Source organism: Nematolebias whitei, chromosome 20, assembly GCF_014905685.2.
Source record: "Nematolebias whitei isolate Nwh7 chromosome 20, NemWhi1, whole genome shotgun sequence".
Classification (NCBI taxonomy): Eukaryota; Metazoa; Chordata; class Actinopteri; order Cyprinodontiformes; family Rivulidae; genus Nematolebias; species Nematolebias whitei.
The window spans coordinates 21,320,942-21,339,778 of NC_056517.1; the positions used below are offsets into that span (position 1 = coordinate 21,320,942).

Here is an 18,837-nt window from a genome sequence, read left to right on the forward strand (position 1 = left end):
CCAAAAAAGTTCAATCTGGTCCTCTGGACATTCAAACAAACAAAAAAAAAAAACAAGCAAAAAAATATAGAAACGTTTCATCTCTCATCCGAGAGTACTCTCGGATGAGAGTTTCTATATTTTTTTTCCTTTGTTTTGTTTTTTGTTTGTTTGAATGTCCAGAGGACCAGATTGAACTTTTTTGGATTTTTCTACCTGGATTATTGAGCATGCATCAGGTTAAAAACAAATGCTTAAAAGTATATTTTCCTCAAATGATTGGGGTGGCCAAAATTAATGTACGGTGGACAAGGCCCCCTGGTTCCGCCATGGCACCTAATGGCTGTCAACTACAAATATTCACTTCAAATCCCTGAGTGACGGGATGTGTTACTTTTAAACGCCAAATTTGCCATTTTCAGTTTCTGTGTCTTGTTGCTAAATTAATAGATCAGCTCTTGTTGGAAATGTGTTCATTATTTAACAATTCGTTATAGAAAGGTATTTTTCTGAGTGAGAACCACCCCCCAAAAAACACAAATAGGTCTAAAATCTCACTTAAAAATATCAGCCAGGTTGTGTGAGAACATTTCTGATAAAGTGACCCTGTATTTCCTCACAGCAGCTCAGGAAAGTTGTGTCCTTGTTTCCTTGGTACTGCCAGGAAGTGACTTTCACTTTTATCACTTAAGAGCTTGCCTTAAGAGAAGAATTACAGTGAGTCATCAGATTTAACGTGTTAAGATCTGCTGCGTGGAGTACTTTTCTTTTAGAAGACTCAACAGTAGCTCAGGTTTCTGGCGTAGCCTCCTTTTTCATCTCACCAGAATGGCGTCAACCTACATTTTATGTGGCAGATGAATAATCTACTGTATGTGTCACTTTCTTTACAGAAGATTAATAAAGGTGTAGGTGTGCGTCACACAAGTGTTTGCACTTGTGAGCAAAAGAAAAGATGTTTTCTTCTTGTCTAAAAACCTTCATTCAGAGCTGAATTCAATTGCGCATTTTCGGTTGTGAAGTCAAACGTTAAAAAGCTTTTATTGGCGTTTATTGTCTTTTGCGAACGATCTTCCACTCTGAGTTTACAGCTCGTCACATCAGTTCACTGTTTTAACTCCGGAAGTATCCAGCTCTGCATCTTATTCTTCCTCCAAGTGACACAGCAACACTGACAGCATCCTCTGTTTTTTTATGCGTTGTTTGGCCAAGATACCACCGGAGATGGTTCGACGAAGGCGTTGCCATGGAAACCACACTGTGCCTGTTCACAAATAGCAGCAGAAGACAGAGCGAGGTGTTTGCATGAAATCCCAGAGTATTTCCAGTGTCGAGAGTCTCGTGGCTCGAATGTAATGAGTTTTTACTTCTTTTGGAGAGTTTTAAACATTTATTGCTTTCATTCATAAATATAATTTGTATTAGTGGACACTTTAAAGCAATTCTTTGCTGCCTAAATTATTTTCTTTGCTATTTAACTGTATTTTATTGTCTAGATAGCTTTGTTTTTTCTAATCAAGATAAAAAAAATCAAATGTATAAAGATCTTGGTATGTTCTGACAATATATCAAGCTTTTTTATTTTCACTGTAAACATATGGACCTTTTATCATATAAGATCACACATAAACAATGTGTGAATATCTTGTTTTTCTAAGCAAAGACTTTTATTGCATAAACACACAGTCACAAAAACAAGTAAAACTGGAGAAATACTCATGAACACTATCTGTCTAAACAGAACTAAGCATGAAGTCATAAGAAAATAAATAAAAACTAGAATATCAGGATTTATTTGAAAAACAAAATGTAGTTTCACCTGAGAATGATCATCATCATTTACTTTAATAAAAAGACAAATCAAAGCTCTTTATTGTGTTTTAGTTGGAATTTGCTTCCATACCTCATTTCCATGTTTAATTAATGTATTTCTTCATAACACATCAAGGTTCAAGGTTTATTATCATTCGCATCACATGTTGCACATGAGGTGGAAGGAAATTGTGAACTCAAGGTCCCAGTTACACATAAAAATAGAAAAATATAAACTATAAAAAGAAACAGCATATCTGGATCTAAAATATATGCCTTTTTCCCCTTTCTTCTTCTTCTTTCGGCTGCTCCCTTCTTCAGGGGTCACCACAGTGAACTAAGTCACACAAAGACTTGACAATTATTTTTACGCCGGATGTCCTTCTAATGTAACCACAGACCACCGAGCTACCACAGTCCTCTGTGTGGAGCAGAGAGCTGCTATCTAGGATGCCCAGGGAAGCAGGTTAAGGGTTTTGCTCAAGGACCCAGAGTGGGGCAAATGAGGGTGGAGACAGGTTTGGGTGCTTCACCAATCTCACCCACACTTTGATGTTGTCGGTACTGGGAGTTGAACCAGCGATCTTCAGAGCACAGGCTCACCTTCTCTAACCTCTGCGCCACCACTCACCATATCTAAGATATATGCTAAACAATAATAATAATAATATAATATAATATGGTCGGGTGTATTAAACAGCAGCCTGAACATGAGTCTGTTGTGAGTAGATGGGTAAGAATACTCAAGCAGCTTAAGGGTAAGAAATCAGCAGCATGGATAAGTCACATATTACCAATTAAAGTTGAATTACAATAATATCTCTGGTTAGATATTCATGAGTCTAACAGTCTCAGGGTAGAAGCTGTTCCTCAGTCTAGTGGTTCTACACTTAATGCTCCTTAATCTCCTGCCTGAGAGGAGCGAGGCAAAAAATGTGTGCTGGGTGAGTGGGGTCCTTCATGATGCAGGTGGCCCTCTTCCTGCATCTGGAGGTGTAAATGTCTGTGATGGTGGGGAGGCTGACTCCAACAAACTTCTGTACAGCCTTCACCACTCTCTGCAAAGGTTTTCTTTCTGCAGCTGTGCAGCCTCCATGCCACATGTTGATGCTGGGCACAGGATGCTCTCCACTGCACACCTGCCGCGCATTGTGCACATGTTAGCATTGTGACTGTTTCACGTTTTCTTGACTCTAGGTTGTTTAATTTAATAGAACTAGCTTCAGATGTGAAATCTAACTTGTGGACAGTTCAATCAGATGAGTATTCAGAAAGTCACTTTCTTTCCTCAAATTTTCTCTCTTTCTTTGATATATGATGTTACTGAGACAAATTAGAATATTTTTATTCAATAAGAATCATTGTAAATTGATGAAAATCTTTCTAGTTGGTTATTGTCAGGTTTAAGCACCATTTAATCACTAAGAGACTGAAAAATCAGCCTGCAGTTTTTACTTTAGGAAATAAAATTAGTGTTTTCATTGTTTCATTAATGAAACAAGTTAAATTTGACAGTACTGGAGTTACAGTACTGTCAGGACAAACTAAACCACTAATTTCCTGATATTCTCTCCTCATGTTACAGTTCATGCAAAGTTTTGTGTGAAAAAATTGTAGAAACTGATTGAAAAGAAATATTTGTCTCTTGATGCACATTATCTCAATGTCATGACGTTTGTCCTGCCAAGCTTTAACTCTTGAAAGCTGCACATCTGATTTTTTCATTGTCATAGATTTTCTTAAAAAAAAAAAAAAACTATTCAGATCAAATAAAATCAATAAAAAGTATTTAAAACAGCCAGAGTTGACCAAAGTGCTGCACACAAAACAAAGCATAAAAACACTATCCAACAAAATAACCTAAGAATTTTAAAGTTATGATTAAAAACCCATGAAAATGTTACAACATTTCCTAAAATACTAAATAAAAGGAACAGAGATGTGCCCTAATCCATGAGGAGACATAATCTGGAGTTTGAGTTGGAGCAGAGAAAGTCAGGTGATAAACTCCTCACAGTAAATGCCCTGCGGGGTAAAAACCCAAAGATCGTGACAGCTGCCTGTTGTATTATTTCCTCACTTTAATTGACCCTCTACTCACTCTGCGTTCCTCTTGTCCAGCTGTTGTATTGACGGAGCCCTCCGTGTCTTGCAGGGGCGTGGTGCGAGTGGACGTTAATCTACAGGATGTTGACATCGACCAGTGCTCCTCTGACGGCTGGTTTGCAGGAACCCATCGATGCAACCTGACCACCATGGAGGTGAGTGCGCCGGACATGTGGCTCAGAAACAGATTGATCCTCTCTTTAAAAGTGAACCATAATGGACACCCCATCAGTCACCTCCTGACTCCCCATGAACCACTCAAAGGAAAGGCAATAAATCTGCATGACTCGTGACAAAACAGATGGTGATCTGATTATGCTAACTGAGCTGATCTTTTAGATTTATGAGCATGTTTCCCATGCATGCAACACAAAAGGTGTCATATATCAGTCATACTCCAACTTTAATAGTAATTAAGGTTTTGGTGCAGAATTAGTTGGTATATATTTTCCACCAAAAACGTTGCACCGCCCTATAAGTCACATGAGCTCAAATATGTCTTATAAAGTGGAAAAATCCATGAATATGTTGCATCTAATATGCATCACTGCTGACAACCGGGAAATGTGGGTCGATGTTTCGCCAATAATTGATTGGCTGCCAAATGGTGGCCGCGGGAGGACTTTAACAAGAATTTAATAAGATTAACACTTAAAAACAATTATTTGTTTGCTCAAAATTATAGTAAAGGTGTGTCTCAGTTTAACTTTTGCTTAATAAATGCACTTTGACAATCAAATCAGCTGCATTTCCAAAAGCCGATACGCGGAAACGAACGTGCAGAGCAATGACTTGCTGTCCATTTATTTGAAATTTAACAAGATAACAACCTAAAAACAATTATTTGTTTGCTCGACATTATAGTAAAGGTGTTTCTCAATTTATCTTTTACTTAATAAATGCACTTCAATGTCAAATCAGATGTATTTCGCTGAGGCGGTGCAGCGAAAGGAATCTGATTCGGTTGCTCAAGGCAGACGACGGTGGCACGCTTTGGCCAGCCTATTGTGTCATTAGTAGCCACTTTTACCTATTACATGATACAATGGCATGCCTTACTACTCGAGTGCCATCTAGTGGCTGAAAATGGTAGTGTTCAAAATTTTCAGTCAGATTGAATGAAAATGGTCATATCTCAGCCAAAATTTGGTTTGGAAATATGGGGGGGGGGGAAAAGCCATAAATATGTTGCTTTGGCCTATAAGTCGCAAGGCATGCAAACTATGCAAATCACTGTGATTTATAGGCCGAAAAATACGGTATGTCCTTATACATGAATTCTCAAGTGTCAAGTGTTTGGATCCCCTGTGAAGTTCTTTGAATGGCTGCGCCTCGTCTCAGTTGTTTCCTCTGTCAAGGCTGCATTGTCATGAAAAATGATGTGTTTGTGTGTTGACACTGAATGCACCAGTTTGCGTGAAACCAGGCTTGACAGATGGGCCAAGTAATTTTGTCCTCATTAAGCAACAGACTGAGCAGTAGACTGTAGACTGAACAGGCTTGTTCAAGTCTTTTGTTTCCTGAGTCAAAACACAGATGTAAGTAAAAAAAAAAATAACTAATGATAATTGAAATGGAAGTTTAGAGGACATGTATTTTACACAAGTAGAGGGGGAATAAAGCCATGATGGTCTTTTTATAAAAGTATCTTAATGCCAGCAAGGCTTGTTGTTCTTGGACAGGATGATAAAACTATCAGCAGTTATTTTCAGGAATTAAATTAAATTGTTTACTTAGTTTTTTGCCCCACCAACTGCTGATGATATGATCCATATTTCATCGTACGTGGCAGCAAAGAAACTGCTTTTGATCTTGATGACCTGAATAGATATGACGAGTAGAAAGTTTGAGTTTCCGTTCAGAAATATATGAAGTTCAGTTAGAATGGAGACTAAATGAATTCTCAAATCTCTTTCTAATGATCTTGTTGCAAAATACTTTTTCAAGCATCCTTGGTATTTTTGTTGGTTCAGCTAAAACAAGAAGTTTGAACAAATCTGCAAGAATTTGCTTTGTGTTGGCAACAGGGGCGATTATAGCATCTGACCTTGTAGCCCTCAGTGCTGTCAATGGCTCTTGTCTTGAACAACACAGTGGTCATTAGCATCAGAAGCATGTGTAAAGTGGGGGGCACACACTGGTGGGGGGGCTCTGGGGGTCCTTCCCCAGAAAATTTTGAATAAAGTACATGCCATTTCCTGCATTTGGGTGTATTTTAACAGGTTTTACAATATCTACGTTGACTTACATAAGTAAACATTTTTTACAGAGCATAACCAACAAGACGTAGCGCTAAGCTAGCAGCGCGCAATACAGACGTGCTAGCTAAGATGCTACAGATATAGCGCTCTGCTTTACATTACACAACCTAATAAGCGCTTTGTACAAACTCAGTTTAGTGTTAACTCATAACAAACAAAGACTAAACTTATGCAACAGAAGTTGTAACATACAAAACAAAGCACAGCTAGCTTTAAGTGTTAACCTTTAATTTAACCACTAAGCATATAATGCAATTATGACAGAAAATGGAGGATTTACTTGCAGTGACAAATATGTGGTACTTCCTGTTTATCATTAGCCCTATTCGCACGGGATTAGTTTTACCTAAGGACCAGTGTAATCTCCCCAACGTCTGCTTTTTATGTGGCACATTTGCATGGGATAACCAAAGTCTGAGATTTAGGTGACATTTACGGACGTCTTCCTGTTATGATGTTAACGCGCTGCGTTGTCACGACCAGGTCGGTCCATATAACGTGTTTAATTTACTTGAGGAGGAGGCTGGTCAGACTGGCCTGTTTAAAAGTTAAAAACAAAAAAAGCCACGTTAAACTCAGATGGTCAGCTGGCACCAGCTGTGCACGTGAGCGGCCAGTGACAGCTGACCCGCTTGTTGAAATGGATTTTTGACCTGTCCAGGGTGTCCCTCGCCTCTTGCACAGTGATGGCTGGACACAGGCATCAGTGACTCTCGCTACTGTATGTATGGATGGGTCAGTTGCACACGTGCGTCTCTGCACCGCCTGTCATCTCTGATCAAGGAAGTAGCAGCTCATAAAAGCTCAAGATAAAAAGAAACATACAGTATTTAACGACCGACCAGTTTAAAGAGGGGAAAAATGCCACATTAAACTCAGATGGACAGCTGTCACCGGCTGTGCTCGTGAGCAGCCGCGTGTCCACTGACCCGCCAGTTGAAATGGACTAGAGACCTATCCCCCACCTCTCACACAATGATGGCTGGACATGGGCACCCGTGACTCCCGCTAACCAAAAAGGAAGAAGCAGGTATGGATGGATGGGTCAGTTGCACGCATGCATCTCTGCACCTCCCGTCATCTGCGGTGAAGGAAGTAGCAGCTCATAAAAGCCGAAGCAAAAAAGAAAAATACATAAAAAATCATTTTAAAATAATTTAACAAGCCGAAGCGAGCAGCGCGTTCATTTAAAATAGCCTTGTTCTATATTTTTCCAAATGATTTTGCTTAAACAAAAACAAAAAATGCCTCATTACATGTCGGATCCCGCCCATTTCTGTCCAAATCACAGGGATGCCTATTCGCATTGGATTATTATTATCACAGGGCCTCGGAGTTCAGCAAAATATAGTAGGTCATTTTCACTTTACGAATTACTGACATGGCAAATTTGCACGGGATTAAAAACACAGACAATCTCCGTAATTATTATAAATAGCATGTGGTCCCTAGGTAAAACTAATCCTGCGCGAATAGGGCTATTGTTGTATTCAGCTGCTCATGAGGATGGCCAGAGGGCTTTATCATCTTTTATATTTTTCCAGAGATGGTTTAGGAATTGGAAATGGAATAAACTGTATTCCACCCAAACGCTCAGGGTAACGTGTCTGAATTATTTAAAAATCTTGTGTGGATCTGTGTATGTAATAGAAATAAATGAAAAAAGGTTTGTAGGCTCAATCATCCAGGTAGATAACAAAAAAAAGTTAAATCATGTCATCTGGACCAGTTCCCTTAAAGAAATTGGTCCAGATGACGATTTAACCCTTTTTTTCTAGAAATAAATGAAGGATTTACACAATAATGTTAACCAACAGCCTCACTTAAGTGTGAAAATAAGTAGTTTAAAGATCTACAGTACATTGAGTTATTTTAAAGATTATGCTAATCAAACTCATACAAATTCCCCTGTTCACTCACTTGGAGCACTTTGAACTTTACGTGACAGAAAGAGAAGGTCCATTCCCTGTCATATTTATGATTTATTCAGAAATTATGGGGGGATGTACAAAGTATATTGTAAGTCTTAGAGAGAAAAATGTACAGGTAATTCAAAATGCTTTACTAAAGGTATGAAATAAAATAGATCCTGGAAACTACAATAAGTGTATTTCCTATTTTTTTGTTGAAAGTAGTCCTTACATATACGTTCAGATTTTCAAAAATGGCACACTCACACACACACGCACGCACGCACGCACGCATGCACGCACACACACACACACACACACACAAAAGGATTTTTGAGCAACAGACTCATTAACAACAAAAAATACCCAAAAGATCTGTTATTTTCTTAACAATCTCAACAAATATGAAGGTCTGATTTGGAGAATTTGGCCTTGCTGTGTTTTAGCCCCGCTTCATTTAGTTTAGCCTCTGTCTGCTTGTGGTGGATCAGTCATCCCCAGCAGCAGCCTCCGTCTGACTTCAGGCTGTCTGCACGCCTGGCTGCTCAAACAGCGGCATGTTAAGCAGAATACAACGAGCCACGGAAAGCTCGTCTGCCAAAAAAACAAACGCCTTTTTGACTAATTCAGGTGTGAAACAGTGGCGTTTGAAACCATTTGTAAAATTCAACAAGGAGCGTGTGAAGAACAGAAATCGTAAAAGCATGTAAAAGTGGAGAATGAATTAAAGCGAGAGAAAGTGTCAATAATTAAATAAATCTTCTAATACTCATGACTTCACCACACATGTAGCCTGTTCAGTAATTGTTTTATCACCTCTGGTTGAGCACTTAATCAAAACGTCTAGAATAAATACGGCTTATTGTAACTCCTTTTAGCACAGATTAATGGTACATGTGTAAATCATAAACTAGAGCTATAAAAACAGATTAGGAGGTGGCCAAAATCATTGCTTCTGTTTCCCTCTGATGTTTACAGATGTGATGATAATGAGGATTTCTGGGTAATAATGCTGTCACACTTCCTGCTCCATGTTATCACCACAACAACTTTTTATCCCTCAAGGATAGACACTATTACACTGACCTTGTACAGAAATAGGCATTTCACAAACTCAGCTATAATTTAGACCACTAACAGTTTTTATCTTTTAGGACCCCCATCCCCTTCACACACACACACACACACACACACACACACACACACACACACACACACACACACACACACTCATGCACTCGGTCAAAAGTTGCTCGTATTGACCGTCCAGCCAGAGGTGGAAGTACTCAGACAAAGAGAGTGATTAATTATTAAAAGAGGCTCACTGCAACGCATTACATCACATGCATTATGAAGCAGTTTGATCTACAGCACATCTTTAAAATGTGTCTGAGAGACTGAATCAGCAGGAAACGCAGCATTAGTTTACATCAGGAAGGAGCAACTTGGAAAACTACAGAGCACTGACATTTTTTTATTCATGTGATTGTTGAGATGCATGTTTCTGAAATTACCTGCATGATAATGGCGAACAGACTTTAGATCCAATATTTTACTATTTTTTTATATGTACAGCTTGAGACATATGTCAGTTGTTTTAACTGTGAGCATGAAGATTTTCAATTTATTAATGCTATTTTCCTGTTTTTTGCAAAGTGATTCGAGATGGCCACCACAACTTAATGACCTTATTCAAACCAATAAATGCATTAATATAAAATATAAAAACTGAGTGAAAATTTGTTGTGGTAGCTGCTGATTTCTTATTCTGAAAGGTCAAGAATCGTAAAAGCTCTTCAGTGAAAGGTGGCCTGCTATTTATTTTCTTTCAAATAACGGTTTAATTAATTATATTTTTGCAAAAGATTAAGGCTTTAAAGTTAGTTTTGTTGCTGCACTTCAGTGATTTACAAACTCTTTTGCTTTCAACACTCAAAACAGAAATTTGAAGCTTAAAATATCTGTGCTTTATAGCTAATAAATAAACATCAACAACCTTCAGAACAACTCTGACTCATTTTGACTGTAAGTTTTGTTTCTTATAACTTTTAGAGAAAACTAATTTGCTCTTATTATTGTTTAAATTTAATTTAACATCTTTAGCCCACTACAGGTGGTACGGTGGCGCAGTTGGTAGTAGAGCTGTTATTTCTAACCCGGAGCCTGGCCATAATAATGTGCTTAATGTGTGGGACAGGCCGGTGTCGGGTTTTGATTGCGTCAGCAGACATGTGCAGCTGACGATCCAATTATATGGCAACATGGCTTGCCATACAATCACCAGCCGCACGCGGCCATTTGACCATGCACTGACCAGCCTTGAAAGAGGGAAAAAAGTTCAGTTAAGCTTAAGACAGACTAAGCCCAAATGGACGTTCATTCAGCCACTGCACTCAACAGACGCGCGCGGCCGACGACCCAAACAGTGAGATCCAAAAATATCTGACATGTCAGAGCAAGGTCCGTGTCTGAATAATGTAGAATGCAGGCAGAAGCTCTGATCGTCTGCCCCCTTAGCCGCGCGTCTGCCGACCGTTAATAACTATATAAGCAGTCAAAGCTTAATTAAAAATGTCAGTTTTTTTTTTTTTTTTTTTTTGTCGGGTTTGGACATGTAATTACTGTTAATTCGTTGGGTCAGGTGGTGTTCGGAAATGATAGCTATGGGCTAGGGCCGGGTCGGATTATTTTGGTCCCAAATGCAACTTTAGTTGGTAGAGTTGCTGCCTCTCAGCGAGAAGGTCACCGGATCTAATCCTGGCCGGGAACCTTTCTGGGTGGAGTTTGCATGTTCTTTCCGTGCATGCGTGGTTTTTTTTCCCGGATACAGTAGTCTCTCGCTACTTCGTGGGTCATTTTTCGCGGACTCGCTCTATCGTGGTTTTTCAAAATAAGATTGGACATGACACACAATTGGCTGATTGATAGATGAGCGGCACAATTGGCATGGAATTTTATTTAAAATAAATGAAATTATTTAGCACCTGGGGCAGCACGTTGATGCAACTGGTAGAGCTGCTGCCTCTCAGCAAGCAGGTCCCTGGTTCAAATCCCGGTCCGGGGACCTTTCTGGGTGGATTTTGCATGTTCTCTCGGTGCATGTGTGGGTTTTCTCCATGTACTCCGGTTTCCTCCCACAAACCAAAAACATGCATGTTAGTCTGATTGGTAACTCTAAATTGTCTCTAGGTGTGAGTGAGAGAGTGAATGGTTGTTTGTCTCGTTTGTCTCTATGTGTCCCTGTGATGGACTGGAGACCTGTCCAGGGTGTCCCCCACCTCTTGCACATTGACTGATGATTAGGGTCACCAGTGACCTGAAAAGGAAGAAGTGAAAGATAATGGATGGATAGCCCACCTCACCGGCCTCTGTTCTGTGTTTTTATCACTCACAGATGGGTCCAAACTTTGTAACCCTCTGGTTTTGATCACTGAATAAACCTCTGCAACAAACTTTAACATCATTCACAGTTTAGCAGTTTGTTGTTCTGGCAAAAACACAATGTGTTAATTTACAGGCATTGCGATGATGCTGTCAGAAACAGTATGCTGCGATTATTTTCATTAAATCTAGATGTTATAGTTTTGATTATGACAGCATTCATTTAGCTAAGAGCAAACACGGCACTTTGTCCAATAAGACTTTTTGTCTACGACTCGATGAAAATACTAAATCAAAACGCAAACAAGCATCAAGCACAAAGATGATCATTTACAAGCAAACTTCCTGTTTGAAGCTTGTTGGAGGTGAACGGCTCTACTCATCTATCACCAGCGGCTCTTCCATTAGTGTGTTTTGTCATTCTTTAGGACATTCTCACCCCTGTGGGGCTCCTGTCATACCAGAATGTGGCTGTGGCTGAAGATGATGAATGTTTCAGTCAATTAGCTTATTGCTCAGAACAAGTGGTGGGGCCCCGGGGAGCTGTAGCCAGTGGAAGGTAGTGACACTTTAACCTAAATGATTAGTGCAGCCAGTGGAAAAACGAGAGCTAAATGAAAGGGGCAAAACCCAAGAGTCAAAAATAATCATTTAAAATTTGAAAAGATATAGGAAAAAAACATAAACTGATTTTTGTTTTGCGCCTAAATTAACATTTTTTTTCACAAGAGGATGAAGCAGCTAACACAAACCATTTCCATCCCTCTCCGTTTCTGAGGTTTACTCTTCATCTTGTTGTCCTGCAGCCTGGCTACAAAAGACAAACCACACAATGGCTTTGTGTCAAATGTGCTGCTGTGATAACGAACCATCTTTTGTTGGCTGATAAAAAAAACAAAAACAGGCAGAACAAGAGTCACTTATAGGCTGCACAGATTACCAAACAGTACAAGAGAAGATAGGATTTACTCAATTTGGTTAATTTTGGATTTAAAACCAGGCTGAATTGGTGTAATGCATTAAATAAAGAACCTAAACGTCACAAAAAAGTTTGTTATGAATTAAATTAATTGCACAAAATAATTAAAACTAAGGCATTTTTTTAATATAACTACAGACATCGCATTTCCTGAGAAAATGCAGTATGAATGCTTATTGCTGACGAACTTACTAAAAAACAGCTGAAATGATCAAAAAACATGCTGGAATGTAGCTGAAATAGAAGAATAAGCAAAAGAAAGCAAAAAGAACACATATTGGCTGAATTAGGTTTAAATAAGCAGAAACTAGGACAGAAATTAGGAAATTACCTTAAAAAGGTTGAAATTAGCTAAGAAAAAGCTGAAAAGGCTGAAAAGGCAGAAAGAAGCTTATGTAATCAGAAGGAAGTGTAAGGAGCTAAAATGGTCTGAAAAATGTGAAATTAGCTGAAAAAAACGAAATTTAGCACAAAAGCAGCAAAACAGTAGCTGACATAACAGAAAAAGCTGAAACTAGCAGAAATAATTTAATTAGGCTGAAAGTATCTAAAAAAGTTAAATCTGGTCCTCTGGACATAAAAAAAAAACAAAAAAAAAACAAAACAAAGCAAATCGACCAAAAAAATGTAGAAACGTTTCGTCTCTCATCCGAGAGACTTCCTCAGTCTGAGGAGCTGTATTCAGCTCAGTCTCTTAAATAGCACCGTCTCAGAGTGGATCAACCAGTTTTGCTGCTGACAACCAAAACCAGCTGATCACATGCTCAAGAAGGACCATCAGCCTAACAATGGATCATTAGCACACTGATGGCTGTTTACTGTTCACAGAGGGCTGAGTGATACTAGCAATCACAGCATTGTAAGAGGGGGACAGTTGAACCCGGAGGCCTCCACCCCTGTTTAACGATGGACGATTTCTTTTCACAAAGATGGCCTCCTTTACTCCTCTCTCAAACCATCGTTCCTCTCTGTCCAGAGGGCAGCTGGTTTTGGTTGTCAGCAGCAAAACTGGTTGATCCACTCTGAGATGGTGCTATTTAAGAGACTGAGCTGAATACAGCTCCTCAGACTGAGGAAGTCTCTTGGATGAGAGACGAAACGTTTCTACATTTTTTTGGTTGATTTGCTTTGTTTTTTGTTTTTTTTAATGTCCAGAGGACCAGATTTAACTTTTTTAGATTTTTCTACCTGGATTATTGAGCATGCATCAGGATAGGCTGAAAGTAGCAGAAATTACTAAGAAAAACTTGAATTTATCTGAAAACAGCTAAACTTAGCTAAAAATGTTAAAGGTAGCTGAAAAGGTAGAACAAGCTTAAATAGCAGAAGAAAGCAGAAAGAACACGTTTGCTGAATGAAGCAGAAATGAGCTCAAAAAAGTGAAAACTATCTGAAAAAAGCTAAAATTAATTAATAAAAAAAAAGCTGAAAAGTAGATAAAACAGCAAAAAGGAGATTAAGTTACCAGAATGAAGTGGAGAGAGCACATTTTTGCTGAATTAGGCTGAAAAAAAGTTTAAATTAATACAAAAATGTGGAATAAGCTGAAAGAGCAAAAATTAGAATAAAAACAGCTAAATAGTAGCTGAAATAGCAGAGATAGCTGAAACTGGCAGAAATAAGCTAAAAGGAGCACAACAAGCTGAATTTAGCAGAAAGAAGTTAGAAGAAGCACAAAAATGTTGTTAGCAGAAAGAATCTGAAAGGAGCACAAAACAGCTGAAAATTAAACACACCTGAATTAGCTGAAAGTAGCTGACAAAAGTGTGAATTTGCATAAGAAAACTGAAAGAAACTGAACCTGAGAAAAATGTGAAATGAGCAGTAAAAGGTTGTAAACAGATCTAAATATCTGAAGGATGTAATATGAGCTCAGTTCATTTTCTATGAGAAAAATGGCAGAAAAGGCTAAATATTTCAAAAAGCTTAAGTTGCACCAATACCAAAAGTCGTAGCAGACTTTCCCTGAATGAGCTGAACATTTTGATAAACGATTTGTTGAAATAGTACAAAAATTGTGGAATAGGTAAGATGCCAAAAAACATACATAAATAAAATGGTTGATAATAGTGTGAATGCTTCATAAATATTCACACAATAATTTCAAACCACAATTGTTAATTCATCACTCAAAATATTACTTTGTTTAAAAAGAAAGTTTCTACCTTTAAGCATTTACTTTGTAATATTTTTCTTGTTTCTCACCCTGAATATTCCTTTATGCTCCTTCAACAACAACCACAAAAAAAAAATTGACTTCATGTGAAGGCTAGACTACTTGTTGGATAAAAATAGCCGTTGTTTGAGCATCCTGGGACCTCCAGCTGGAGACACAGCTTTGTTGTGGGGCTGGTTTCCCCTCAAGAGACTCGCTCCAAGACTGGTGTCACAACAGGCTAAGTCCTTTTAGATCCACTGATCTCATCCCAGCAGTTTGGAAGAAAGAAAACAACAGAAAGCATGCTTTCTAGTTTTTATGTTGCTTAAAAGTATATCGATGCCTGTTAAAAGTATGTTTGGGGCTTTCTAAATGGGGTAATTGCTAATTATCACTAGAGATGTTTCCAGAGCTGTGATTAGGCTTCAGACTTGATAAGGGTCTTTGGTACAAACAGAGCTGTGCACAAACAGATTTATATCCAACCTATAATTTTAGTAAACTCTCTTGTGCAGATTAATTACGCTGCTCTAGAGAGGGAGGCTGGGATATTAAGTTTGAAAACAATGGCATAAAAGTAAAGTGTTTTTACAGTAGAGAGAAAGATTTTCCTGTAAGTTTCTCAAGATTAACATCATTGACATGTAGTATAGCTCTACATATGTTGTGGTATATTGTTGTGAGACTCTATAAATGCTGGAAAATATGTTAATCAATAGAGGATGGGACCTGGTCTGTTGCAAACTTCTAAATTTTACTTAAGTTTGAGAAAAACTCAAAAGGTGGAATTACTTTTAATGGACAGAAAAGACAATGAAAAGACAACAGCATGCATCCCTGTCCCTGCGTGCACTATATTTATAGACCAAGCATGCATAAAGACAGTCTGACAGGAGAAAATGCTTTAGATTTAGTTCTAACAAGATTAAGTCAGGTCCTCTGGATGGTCCAGAGGACCTAACTTAACCTTGTTAGATTTATCTTATTGAGCATGCATCAGGATGCTTTAAATTTAGCAACTGACACCATTATATTCGTGTGCATCCTTAAAGGGCAGATAAACTGTCGTAGAAAAAAGAGATTCTCAAAACAACCATGTGTAGATCATCATATTAATTTTCAGTGGTGGAGAAAGTACTCAAACACTGTACTTAAGTAAAAGTACAAATAAACAGACAAAAATGTACACTAGTAAAAGTAGAAGTACCATATAAATGCTTTTACCTAAGTAAAAGTAATAAGTACTTGCTTTTAAAAATACTTAAAGTATTACCTAATGCAATGGTCTACAATATCATTAAGTGTGCCTACCATATGTATATTTTCTGTAATACATTAATAGTGTTGTGTCATTTTAATGAACAATGCTGCAGATAATACATGTTTTTATTGTGTTTACTCTGTGACACAGTTCACACTTGGACTTGTGATTCTGTGCGTCAGAATTTCAGGGATGACCTGCAGAGTTAAATGCCATTAAACAAAATAAGAAAGATGAATAATTATACCTTTGAAATCTAAAAAAAGTTAAATCTGGTCCTCTGGACATTCAAAAAACAAAGCAAAGCAAAACAAACAAAAAAAAAGTAGAAACATTTCGTTTTTTATCCAAAAGACTTCCTCAGTCTGAGGTGCGATCAGGTGAGAAGGAGGAACCCAGACCAGTGGTCATTCCGTATGTTGCGGGAGTATCATAGAAACTGAGATGTTTATTTTCTAAGCACAACGTAGGCAGGAGTCCAGTCTTCTCAGTCTGTATGTGGCAGGTGAAATCCAGAGGTGTGGTCCAATGGTCGTAGCGGGGGTCAAGCACGTAGAAGCAGAAAAGCGAGAACAGGGCCAAGTCGTGATCCAAAAGACTAGTCAAGGGAGAGCAAGAGTCGTTACCGTGGTCAGATATGCAGAAAAATCCAGAAAGGGGCAAGACAAGGCGAGGAGTCAAAAATCAGGCGAGTGTTCAATGCAAGACAAGACAAGGATACAAAACTATGGAACAAGATACTGTGATGAAGGTTTCACTATCAGGGACCATGAGTGGTGTAATAATTCAGCAAAGGACAAGTGAAAGTGGAACTCTTTAAATAAGGCAAAGAACAGGTGCAGTGAATCAGGGCTGATGAGCTGAAAGTGCAGAGGGGGCCGTGGCTAATGACAGAAGAAAAACAGCATGACAAAGAGGAGCCAAAAACATGACATGATGAGGCTGTGAGTGTGAGACAGGGGCTGATGGGGGGTCAGAGGGGGCCGCTGACCATGACACAAACAGAGTAATATTGTGTATGCTGTTCAGTGTCAGGAGGGCTGTGATCAGTCTTACATCAGGGAAACTAAACAGCCTCTGGCCAAAAGGATGGCCCAGCACAGAAGATCAACAACATCAGGCCAGGACTCTGAGGTCTACACTCATCTCCAGGCCAGTGGTCACTCTTTCACATCCTGGATAGAGAGGAACGATGGTTTGAGAGAGGAGTAAAGGAGGCCATGTTTGTGAAAAGAAATCGTCCATCATTAAACAGAGGTGGAGGTTCAACTGTCCCCCTCTTACAATGCTGTTATTGCTAGTATCACTCAGCCCCCTGTGAATAGTAAACAGCCATCAGTGTGCTAATGATCCATTGTTAGGCTGATGGTCCTTCTTGACCATGTGAGCAGCTGGTTTTGGTTGTCAACAGCAAACTGGTTGATCCACTCTGAGAAGGTGCTATTTAAGAGACTGAGCTGAATACAGCTCCTCAGACTGAGGAAGTCTTTCGGATGAGAGACGAAACGTTTCTACATTTTTGTTGTTGTTGTGCTTTGTTTTGTTTTTTGAATGTCCAGAGGACCAGATTTAACTTTTTTAGATTTTTCTACCTGGATTATTGAGCATGCATCAGGATACCTTTGAAAGTTTTTATTTAACACAAAACCAATGTGTCATTCTAACTGCAGTAAACACATTTAAGTAAAAGTTGTCTGCCTAAAAACGGAGCATTAGACCTAACAAAGGAACAGGCACTGATCATTTCAACTCATTTTTCATCAACTCTAATTAAAATACTGTCTATTCAACCTTGTAATGGGTCAATATTGAACAATATTTTAACTTCCTGACACTCTTTTCAAAACTTGGACCCGAGTGTTGAGTCATTTTGAAACATCTCTTGTCCTAACATCCCATGAACTGACATATTTTAATATTGCAGCAAGAATTTCTTGTTCAAGTTCAGAAGAAGTTGGTTTTCAAAGTTTTTTGAGTGCAGTCTGACTCTTTTGGGAGATAAAATCTGTCCTGTTGTACTTAATAATCTTTCAATAGCCTTTCAATAGTCTTTTAATAAGGCCATGGGTGGTGCATATCTTCTGGCTGACTCTTTGTGGTGGAATCCATTTTGGGTGTGTTAGTGGTGCTGTGGGTGCGCCCAGCTCAATGACGCATATACTAGAATATATGTCATTGGCCCAACTCTTCTTGAAGGTGGGTCTAACGTTAGCTGTCCACTTTGCAGTGATTCAATGGACCAACTCCCCTCTCGCCTTTGGTTTCTTTCAAAGTAACAAACAAATCAAAAAAACGCATCGTGAATGTAACTTGTAACTCAATGCATTATAGAAATGTAGTGTAGTAGAAAGTACAAATACTTAATGTAATATGTAGTGGAGTAAAAGTTGAAACAACAGACATTTAACTCTACTTAAGTAAAGTACAGATACAATAAAAATGTAATTAAGTACAGTAACAAAGTACTTGTACTTTGTTACATCCCACCATCGTGCAGCTGCACACAGAGAACTGCTGGAGGTAAACATTTCTCAAGGATTCTAATGGGGAATAATAACTGTCTACCAAAACATTCAAAAGTCTCCAACATGATAAAATATTGCCTCTCTACCGATGGTTACATCAAGAATGATTATAATTAGATAAATGATACCATCCATCCCATCCATTTTCTTTACCCGTTTATTCCATTTTTGGGTCACGGGGGTCGCTGGTGCCCATGTCCAGCAATCACTGTGCGAGGGGCGGGGTACACCCTGGACGGGTCGCAAGTCCATCACAGGGCCACATAGAGACAAACGAGACAAACAACCATTCACTCTCTCACTCACACCTAGGGACAATTTAGAGTTACCAATCAGCCTAACATGCATGTTTTTGGACTGTGGGAGGAAACCGGAGTACCCGGAGAAAACTCACGCATGCACGGAGAGAACATGCAAACTCCACCCAGAAAGGCCCCTGGACCGGGGTTTGAACCAAGGACCTGC

The 18,837-nt window shown here is 38.8% G+C and overlaps 1 protein-coding gene across 1 annotated transcript in view; it reads left to right on the plus strand.

The window, feature by feature from the left end:
- gpr158a (G protein-coupled receptor 158a) overlaps positions 1-18,837 on the plus strand; it is a 111,879-nt gene that overhangs the window by 29,350 nt on the left and 63,692 nt on the right. The window contains exon 2 of the mRNA XM_037694443.1: positions 3,947-4,052. Within this exon, the coding sequence (XP_037550371.1) occupies positions 3,947-4,052 (106 nt within the window). The remainder of the gene's footprint in view (positions 1-3,946; positions 4,053-18,837) is intronic.